Genomic DNA, 11,453 nt, shown 5'->3' on the forward strand with positions numbered 1-11,453 from the left:
AGGAAAAACACATCACAATGCTTTCAAACACAACTGAAACTATTTACTTCTACTAGCAGATGTCTCCTGAAAGATCGATTTGTATGAGGCAATCGTTGGATTTAATGGCCAGAAGCCACATTTAATCTGGGTGCTGGGGGTGTTCCCTGGTGAGGCTAAAAACTCTTAAAACCTTTCCTGAACTGCCTCCATGAATGGTACCATGACATAGGTGAAGCATACAAGTATCTCAGATTATTAGGAAGCTGGGACCTGAGCTGATGCCCCCAGTCTGGAACAGAGAGGCTCAAGGGTGTTACTCAAAAGCCCAATGGTGGAAGCTTGCCAGTGGCAGGGCTTGAACTCATGACCTTCTGATCAGTATCCCAGAGCCTTAAATCACTGATCCACAACTTGGTAATCAAGAGCTATAGATCCAAAAGCAAAACAGTAAACCCACCCAGGGGAGGTTATACACAATCTCTTGGCTAGAATTAACAGCTATTGAAGAAACTCTGAAAAGCAGCTTTATATGCTCATTATCCTCACCTACAGGGCAGGATTTTTCATGATTAAAATGTCATGTTACTGACTGATAATGCAATGTGATTAATGACTCAAAGACCACTACAAACAATAGGCCATTCCTTTCAACACTCAACCAGTACTTCCGGTTTTATTAATGATACAGTTGAGGAATTGTTAACGGCTCGGTCTTTCCCATGACAACTTCAACAACATCAATGACACTTTTGCAGCTTGCCCAGAACAAACTAAACCAGAACACTGGGTTTTGTATCACTCAGAACTCCTTTTTAGGCTTTAGGTTTGCAAATTTCCACAAATGTAGTGCTCATGACCTTAATATATTGCAGTTCACTTATATGAACTCTGGACCATCAGCCTTCCTCTTGACTTGTGTGAAGGAGAATGTGCTATGGGTGGTGGAGGTGAAGTTTGGATCCAGAAGCAGAAAAATGCACAACAGATGGTAGTCCAATAAATAAGGTGATTTAATCCAGGGAGAAAAAGGGTGTGGCAAAAAGGTAGCAAAACAGGACGAAAACACAATGGCAAAAATAGTCCAGGTAACAAAAGACAAAAACCTGACAAAACATGAGACAGGTAAGGACAAACACTAAAGCAAAAAACATGAATAAGAAAAAAACCCTTGGTGCAAAAAACATGAACTAGAAAAATAGCTTGGGGGGGGGGGGGGGGAGCATGAATGGCACAGAAACAGCTAGAGAAAACAAACAAGACATTCTGGCAAAGTCAGAGTCTGAGAACAGCCTTTAAATAAGCAGCAGTGAAACCAGGAAGTGAGTTCAGGAGAGATGGAATTCCCATCCCGGATCCGGATTGGCGCTGGCGTGGGAGATCCATAATCTCCGGAGTGGATGTCTGGGGCGAAGCATAACAGTATTCCCCCAACGAGTGCCTCCAGGCGCTTTAGGAAGAGCATCGGGGTGTTGCTGGTGGAAGTCAGAGATGAGGGTTGGGTCCAAGATGAACCTGGTGGGGACCCAACTTCTCTCCATGGGACCATAACCTTCCCAGTCCACCAGGTACTGGAGTCCTCTGCCTCACCGCCGCACCTTCAGCAGCTTTTTGACCATGTAGGCTTTGCTGCCATCAATGAGCCTGGGAGGAGAAGGGGGTTTGGAGGGTGGGGACAAAGAGCTAGAGACCAGAGGTTTAAGCTGTAACACGTGGAATGTGGGGTGGATGCGTCGCATGGGGAGTGGTAGTGCCAGTCTGACAGAACATGGATTGGTTACCTTACTGATGAGGAAGGGTCCTAGGTACCTGGGAGCCAGCTTGCGGGAGACAGTTCTGAGTGGTAGGTGGCATGTGGAGAGCATGACTCGTTGCCCCACCTGGTAGGTGGGCACCTTAGAGTGGCGTTTGTCGGCCTGCCTCTTGGATGCTAGGGCGGAGTGAAGGAGTCTTCTCCGGGCCAATGTCCACGTCCTCCTGCAGTGGCGCATGAAGATCTGGGCTGAGGGTATGGCGACCTCCTCCTCTTGGTTGGGGAAGAGGCAGTTGGTTTTGGGATGGAAACCTGAGGAGAGAGACTACGAGAGGCTCCAATGAGTTTGCAGAAGGCCTTCCAGAACTGCGCAGTGAACTGAGGACCCTGGTCGGAGATGATGTCAGTGGGGAGTCTGTGTATGCGGAAAATATGGAGGATGAGTAATTCGGCAGTTTCTTTAGCTGTGGGAAGCTTGGGCAGAGGGATGAAATAGACTGACTTGGAGAACCGGTCGATAACTGAGGATGCATGTATTGCCGCCTGAGTTGGGGAGTCCTGTGATGAAGTCCAGGGTGATGAGAGACCAGGGTCGATGAGGAACTAGGAGAGGTCTTAGCAAGCCAGCAGGGGGTCGATTGGCTGTTTTGTTCTGGGCACATATCTTCCTTGATGGATGGCCACCAGAAGCATTGTTGGATAAGTGCCAGGGTTCGAGCAGCTCCCGGGTGACAGGCCAACTTGGAGCCATGACCCCACTGCAGCACCTGGGTTCACACAGAACAGGGAACAAACAGATGGTTAAGTGGTGTGTTGCTTGAGTTACCTTCTCCAGGGTCCTGCTCCAGGGCCTTCTGCACTAACGTCTCTACCTCAAGTAGGGCAGCTCCCACCAGACAACATGGAGGGAGGATGGTTTCAGGCTTTCCAGACTCCTCCTGGTGGGAAGAAAATATCCTGGACAGGGTGTCTGGTTTGCCGTTCTTGGATCCTGGGTGGTAGGAAAGCGTGAAATGGAAACGGGAGAAGAGAGACCATCGAGCTTGCCGTGAATTGAGACGTTTAGCAGACTTGAGGTATTCTAAATTCTTGTGGTTAGTCCAGACAAGGAAGGGAAGATCCAACCCCTCAAGCCAGTGCCTCCACTCCTCCAAGGCAAGCTTGACGGCCAACAGCTCTCTGTCGCCAATGTCGTAGTTTCATTCAGCAGGGGACAACCGGCGAGAGAAGGAGCAGGGGTGGACCTTGTCATCATTGGCCCTCTGGGAGAGGATTGCTCCGACCCCTGACTCGGAAGTGTCGACCTCCACAATGAACTGTTTGGCCGGATCGGGTATGGTGAGAACGGGTGCTGTGGGGAACTTGCGCTTGAGCATGGAGAAGGCTTTCTCTGCTTCCTCCCCCCACTTGAATGGGCTCGAGTGGGAGAATCCCTTGTTGCTGGACGGCCATTCTCAGATGGGCAAGTTCTGCTGGATCCATGTTGGCCAGAACATACTGTTATGGGTGGTGGAGGTGAAGTTTGGATCCAGAAGCAGAAAAACGCACAGACTGTAATCCAATAAATAAGGTGATTTAATCCAGGGAGAAAAAAAGGCATGGCAAAAAGGTAGCAAAACAGGACAAAAACACAAATGGCAAAAATAGTCCAGGTAAGAAGAGACAAAAACACGAGACAGGTAAGGGCAAAAACACTAAAGCAAAAAACCATGAACAAGAAAAAACCCTTGGTACAAAAAACATGAACTAGAAAAATAGCTTTGGGGGGGCATGAAAAGCATGAACAGCACAGAACCAGCTAGAGAAAACAAACAAGACATTCTAGTAAAGTCAGAGTCTGAGAACGGCCTTTAAATAAGCAGCAGTGAAACCAGGAAGTGAGTTCAGGTGAGATGGAATTCCCGTCCCGGATCCGGATCGGTGCTGGCATGGGAGATCCGTAATCTACGGAGTGGATGTCCAGGGCGGAACATGACAGAATGTGTATGTCATAATCATTATCATACAGTGAACAAGAAAAATGAAAGTACCAAAATGTACTTTTCCTTGTCGCTGAATGTAGCACCATTAAGGACACATCTTTTGTACATTTAGTGGTTATCTTTAGACCTTTAACCAGAACATCAATGACGTAGTAGCTCATCTGGCCTGCCATCAAAACAACCATGACTACCAAAACGTCAAATAGAACTGAAATGTGATGATGTGAGAGAGGACCAACCTCCATGACAAATTGTTTACAACAGGAAAATCAACAAACGACCAACTTTTGTTCCCTGAGGGAAGAGCGACATAAAACATCGATTAGAACTGAAATCGGTTGAGAACTGCGAGAGGAGATACAATTCTTATGAGAAGTCTGAAAACTCATTAAGTTGACCTAATTAGCAGTTTGTTAGCAAAAATTTGACAATACAATGACCAAATGCTGTGCAGAAGGACTAGTTCGGACACAGAAGGACTGCATACGGACGCAGCGGCCCCTCTCTCTCCGCGTTTAGTGTCTAAAAGTGTGTGTTCTAGTGTATGTCTGTGTGCTTTATGTCTACATACATGTGCGAGTAGTGCACTGACAATGTCGGTCACAAGATATTGTCGCCACTGCCTTCTAGCTATAGGAAATATGACCAAACATCTCATCTTGGACCAGAAAGTCATTGAGGAACTTCGAGGCCTGGGTCTTCTCCGCCGGACTACTACATCACCGGACTCGCCTGCTGTGTCTCACCCAGAGAGGAGGTGCCGGAAGCGGTGTGAGAGGAAACAGAAGCGTAGTAAGTGCAGAGGTATCCGGGCTAGGCTAGCCGCTAGCCCGCACAGACCTGTGATACCATCCCTCATTCTGGCCAATGTACACTCACTAGACAACAAAATAGATCACATAGAACTCATGAGATCTGCACTACGTGATGTGAGGGATTGCTGTGTTTTCATCTTTATGGAATCCTGGCTGAATAACAACATCCTGGACTCTGCTATCCAGCTAGCTGGGCTAACATGCTACCGCGCTGACTGAGCCTTTATGGAAGGAGGCAAGACTCGTGGCGGGGGAGTGTGTTTACATCAGCGATACTTGGTGCCGGAATGCTACTGTTGTGCACAAACACTGTTCTCTGCTGGCGGAGTTTATCATCATCAAGTGCCGACCCTTTTACCTACCGAGGGAGTTTACATCGATTCTGCTTGTCGCTGTTTACATCCCTCCCACCGCTAACACCAACGTTAGAAGCGAGGCACTCAATGAACTCTACCAGGCCATCAGTGAACAACAGACAACGCACCCGGACGGATTCCTCATCACAGCAGGTGACTTCAATCATGCAGATTTAAAGGTTTTACTGCCCAAATTACATCAGCATGTGGACTTTCCAACAAGAGGTGACAACTTACTGGACCTGGTGTACACAACTCACAAAGGAGCTTACAAGGCCCTCCCCTCCCCCACCTGGGTCTCTCTGATCACATTACCATCATGCTGAGACCTGCATATAGACCCAGAGTGAGAGCCATCAGACCATCACAAAAGGAGGTACGTGTGTGGCCAGAGGGGGCCTCCTATGCTTTGAAAGACTATTTTAGCACTACACACTGGGACATTTTCAAAGAAGCAGCCACTTACAATGACCACATAGACTTAGAGGAATACACTGAGGCCGTCATGTCATACATCGTTAAATGCACTGATGATGTCACTCACTGCAAAACCATCACTGTTCGTGCTAACCAGAAGCCTTGACTGACAGGAGAGGTTCACAGGCTCCTGCGAGCTTGGGACGCAGCCTTTAGGGCTGGTGACACCGCAGGTCTAACAACAGCCAGAGCCAACCTGTCCCACGGCATCAGGGAGGCAAAACATCAGTACAGCAATAAAATATCTGGACACTTCGGCAACACCAGAGATGCACAGTCTCTCTGGTGTGGCATTCAAACCCTCACAAACTACAAACCCCCACCACAGACCTGTGAGAGTGACATCACATTGCTAAACTGCCTAAATGACTTCTTTGAACGCTTTGAAACACAAAACAACACACCAGCACAGAAGACCACTCCTCCCCCAGATGAACAGGCCATATGTCTGGATCCAGCCAGCATGGAGAGAACCCTCTCCAGGATCAACCCACATAAGGCAGCTGGACCAGACAACATACCTGGTCATGTTCTGAAGGACTGTGCCATGGAGCTCAGGGATGTCCTTGCTGACATCTTTAACATCTCCCTGAACCAAGCTGTTGTCCCCATGTGTTTCAAAGCTACAACCATAATACCAGTGCCAAAGAAACCCCTCCCATCCAGCTATAACGACTATCGGCCTGTAGCACTGACTTCCATCATCATGAAGTGCTTTGAGCAACTGGTCATGCAGAACATCAAGTCCATTCTCCCTCCCTCTCATGACCCGTTCCAGTTTGCATATAGGTCAAACAGGTCCACAGAGGATGCTATTTCCACTGCTCTCCACTCAGCCCTCACTCACTTGGACTCAAAGAACACCTACATGCAAATGCTGTTCTTGGATTACAGTTTGGCATTCAACACAATCATTCCCCAGCAGCTAATACAAAAACTTGGACGTTTGGGACTCAACACCTCTCTTTGTAACTGGGTGCTGGACTTTTTTACAGGGAGGCCACAGAACGTTCGGGTCGGCAGTAACACCTCCAGGACCATCATGCTGAGCACAGGGGCCCCACAAGGGTGTGTCCTCAGCCCGCTGCTCTTCACCCTGCTGACCCATGACTGTGTACCAATCTACAGCACCAACCACATCATCAAGTTTGTGGATGACACGACTGTGGTGGGCCTCATCACTAACAACGATGAAGCCAACTACAGGAATGAGGTGAGCCAAATGGTTGAGTGGAGTAAAGACAACAATCTCTTCCTGAATGTGGAGAAAACCAAAGAGATTGTAGTTGACTTCAGGAGAGGTCACTCACAGCATCCCCCTCTGACCATCGATGGTGCTGCAGTGGAGAGGGTGAGCAGCACCAAATTCCTAGGGGTGCACATCACTGAGGACTTCTCCTGGTCCAACAACACCGCATTGCTGGCCAAGAAGGCTCAAACTCGCCTCTACTTCCTCCGCAAACTGAGGAGTGCATGAGTCTCACCTCCCATCATGTGCTCATTCTACAGGGGCACCACTGAGAGTGTCCTTCCTGGCTGCATCACTGCGTGGTACAGAGGCTGTAGTGCCTCCTGCTGGAAGACTCTGCAATGCATAGTGAACACGGCCAGCAAGATCATTGGTACCCCTCAGCCCTCCCTTACGGACATCTATCACTCCCATCTCACCTGCAGAGCCATCAGCATCACTGGTGACACCTCCCACCCTTCACACTCACTCTTCAGCCTCCTGCCCTCAGGGAAAAGGTACTGCCTCTGGGCCTGCTCCACAAGACTGCTACACAGCCTCATCCACCAGGCTGTCAGGATGCTGAACTCTGTCCACTACCTACCCCCTACCCCTGGTCTGTAACACATTCATTAACACAAGAAACTCTCATCTGTTTGCACATCACATCACAAACATTAGCATTACTGCTGTATCTGCTGCTATTGCTCATTTGTACTACCGTTCATATACACCTCATAAGCTGCTCTTCTAGCACCTTCTCTGTTAGATATTGTACTGTATTTGCACTACTGCTATTTTGTACATTGTTTGATTTTAGTATTTTATATATATATATATATATATATATATATATATATATATATGAGTGATTCCACGCTTATGGGTACTGAAATGGGGACATGAACTTATTCACCTAAAACCATTTCTTTTTTTACCATCAGGTCACAAAACATGTAATCTTTAATGAATGATATGTTAAAAGATAACTTTAATTTTCTGAGATGTAATAAAAACATATTTATATGCCAAAGTCAAGCCTATGAGTTCCAAAATGATGTCTGTTACATTACTTCTGTTACGATTGTCCATCTCGCGTCTGTTACAAATTAATTACAATCTAGCTATATACCATGTTAATCTTATTGAAAGAATGTGTATGTTTATTCTACTACACATGTTTATTAATTATATTTGCTAAAACATCACCTTCCTATGTTTCAAAAAGTAATTCTACATTGTTAAAATTGAGAATATATATGTCCACAACACTTCTGTTACGTTCTGACTTTGGCATATAAATATGTTTTTATTACATCTCAGAAAATTAAAGTTATCTTTTAACATATCATTCATTAAAGATTACATGTTTTGTGACCTGATGGTAAAAAAAGAAATGGTTTTAGGTGAATTTTTAAAAATAAGTTCATGTCCCCATTTCAGTACCCATAAGCGTGGAATCACTCATATATATATATATATATATATATATATATATATATATATATATATATATATATATATGGGTCAGTCCATGAAATGGGGTTACCAAAATGTGACATAGAGGGAGTCACTTAAAACAATTTACAACTGAAAACAACTTTTATTTCCATGAAGCATTGACCATATAAGAAAATATAACATAGTTGTTAAGATAACTCCTGCTCTACAATGTATGATAAAATCCATAAATATTTACCCGGTTGCTAATGTAACAAGGACACGAACAAGCTTTTAAAAATAAAGGAAAAATATTGATAAAATCAATTTTTTGCTTTTATTTGCCTACTTTAAACATTAACACTGAATAAGAATTCATTAGAAATATTAGTTCAACATCATAAACACTGAAAATATGAAATACCAGTATTTCACAAACTTCATAAAATCTCTTTAAGATTTGAACAATAACAACAGTCATTAACAGGAAACAGTTTCATCCTATATGGGGTAAATGAGATTATTAAATTCATTACTTTACTTAGTCACACTTATATCTGCGCTTCTCTAGAGCACGCGTTGTGGTGTGCGAGATCCCACGAGAAGTTATCTCGCGTCAGTTCAGCTGACCTAGATTGAGTAAATAGGTCTCGCAGGTTGTGAACGAACCAGGAAGTGAGTGGACGCTAAGTTAGGATGTGAGAAAAAACATCGATAATTTCTTTTATTGCCGTTTGTTTAAATTTCTTTCTACCTACATCGTTTTATAGTATATTCTTCTTTATATTAAAAACATCAATCATGATTTCAACTCGTTTTATCATTTTTTTATAAGCCTGGTTTCTAACGTAACACGGTAGGACATCACAATGTTACGTTCACAACCTATTTTTAGTGGATGAATTCGAAGCTAAATAGTTTATAGAACCTTCTTAACTTTATTATGTGAGTGTAAAACTAAATTGCAAGTACCATGAAACTAATTTTATTGAAATTCTCAGAAAGTAATGAAGGTTTATTTAAGCTCAAAATCAGCAAATATTCCATGTCACAAAAAACGTGTCATCCGTGTCCAGTCACAGGGGAAGAAAATGTTTCACATTTCTTTATTTCAAAAGAAAACTTCATTTTTTTATTTATTTTATTTCTTCAAACAATATTTATAGATAATCTGCTAAATATTTCTTTAAATCATGGAAATTAAAGATGAAATGATTATGTAAACCCGGACCAATGAAAAGTAACATCATTTCATGGACTGACCCATATAGCTTTTCTTAATTTTTTGTGTAATCTTTATCTGTTTCTTTTTACAAGTAAGGTGAGCGAGAAACGGCATTTCGATTCTTCTATATGTCCTGGATATACTGTATAGTGAATTGACAGATTCAAAGATTCTTTATTTTCTTTCAAACAAAATAATCAGAACTGAAATCCACTGAGAACTGAGGGAGGAGATATGATTTCACTGAAAATAAACAAAGTTGTAAACAAATTGTTTACAACAGGAAAATCAACAAACAAATGACCAAGTTTTGTTCCTCAAGGGAAGATCTACCCAAAACATTGATCAGAACTGAAATCAGGTGAGAAATCAGAGAGGAGATAAAATTCTAGTGAGAGTCCTGGAACATTCATTAATTTGCCCTAATTAGTAACTCGTTAGCAAAAAATTTGACAAAACAACAACCAAGTTTTGTGCGGAGTGATGAGTTCTTTCAAACAAAACAATTGGAACAGAAATCTGTGAAGAATTGATGGAGAAGATACGATTTAACTGAATTGTAGATGATGGATGCCACGCCATGGCAACAGCTCATCAGCCTTATGGCCAGATGAGCTAATAATTGGACCTTAAGGTTTTACTCTAAAACCTAATTAAAGATACAACATGTGCACCTTATTAGATAAAAGATACACACTAATGGGACACCTTTGAGATACAGCCTTGATGATGTCTCTCCAGCTACAAGGAAAATTCACCTTTGGTCACTGCACACAACCTTGTGGTAACCATGGACAACCAACTGCCCTTTTCCTCTCACACGGCTAATCCGACATGCTTGTGCCGATTTCCATCCATCCTTCTATCCATCCATTATCTATACTACTTATTTGTCAGGATTGCAGGGGAACCTCGAGCCAAAGGCAAGAGGCAGGGAACACTCTGGGCAGGTCAGCAATCCACCACAGGGCCAACAGAGTGACAAACAACCATTTACACCTCTGGGCAGATTAGAGTAGCCAGTTGACCTCATCCACATGTCTTTGGACTGTGGGAAGCAACCGCAGCACCCAGAGGAAACCCATGCAGACACAAGGAGAACATGCAAACTCCACACGGAAAAGCCTCAGTCAGCTATGAAGTTCAAACCCAGAACCTTCTTGCTGTGAGGTGACAGTGCTAACCACTGCACCACCGTGCTGCCCTTGTGCTGATTTTTTCTTTCCGTAATCAGAAGGATTTGTCCATTTCTATCCACGCAGGCCACTTAGGTGTTTGTTCAGCCCTTTGACATTTCAAGACTGGATTACTACAACTTGCTCTTGGCACATGGTGCTCAGAGGCAGACCTTCTACCTTGCTACATGACTTGTTTTCAAACTTTCCAAGTTCTCCCCATTTCTGTGCTCCATCCACTGGCTTCCTCTAGCTGCCCACATTGGATTTAAAACACTAATACTTGCCTACAAAATTAAAACCAGGCCAGCATCCACCTACCTTCAAGCATTTATCAAACCCCACACTGCACTATGGTTCCTCTGATCCTCTAGCACTGCTCAACTGGTCCTGGGCCATTTTCAGAAAATGTGACGAGTAATGCTAAAGACATTTAAAAAAATTTTGTATACACTAATTTTAGTTAATCTCTGTCAATATATTTAATAGACAAAAAAGGATATTTCATGAATTGACAAAGCAAAAGATATCATTATTATGAAAAAATAATGCCCAGTTATTGTCTTTACCATGACCCATAATGTCTTTACCATTACCCTATAGAGTAATAGTAAAGACAACACTGGATAACGGTAAAGACATTTCATGACATTTTTGGGTCACTGAATGCAGAAAAAATGATAAACAAATTATGCATTTATTATCCCATCCTAACTTACTACATGGCTAACTAAACTTTTTCAACATGCAGCATCATTATCTTTATCATTTGGAGGTAACGGCAAAGACAGTTCATTTCCCTGACATCTTGAAATTTCATATTTACCTGCTCACTATCCTAGATTCCAACATTCATGCACCAGTGATTTTTTTTTTTCAAAATAGCTGCTCAACATGGCGGCACGGTGGTGTAGTGGTTAGCGCTGTCGCCTCACAGCAAGAAGGTCCGGGTTCGAGCCCCGGGGCCGGCGAGGGCCTTTCTGTGCGGAGTTTGCATGTTCTCCCCGTGTCCGCGTGGGTTTC

The 11,453-nt window shown here is 43.7% G+C and overlaps 1 protein-coding gene across 1 annotated transcript in view; it reads right to left on the bottom strand.

Moving 5' to 3' along the window:
* Positions 1-11,453, bottom strand: part of grid1a (glutamate receptor, ionotropic, delta 1a) — a 473,301-nt gene that overhangs the window by 12,620 nt on the left and 449,228 nt on the right. Inside the window, exon 16 of the mRNA XM_060934832.1 lies at positions 3,140-3,148. Coding sequence (XP_060790815.1) covers positions 3,140-3,148 — 9 coding nt within the window. The remainder of the gene's footprint in view (positions 1-3,139; positions 3,149-11,453) is intronic.

The sequence above is a fragment of the Neoarius graeffei genome, chromosome 11 (genome assembly GCF_027579695.1).
Source record: "Neoarius graeffei isolate fNeoGra1 chromosome 11, fNeoGra1.pri, whole genome shotgun sequence".
Lineage (NCBI taxonomy): Eukaryota > Metazoa > Chordata > Actinopteri > Siluriformes > Ariidae > Neoarius > Neoarius graeffei.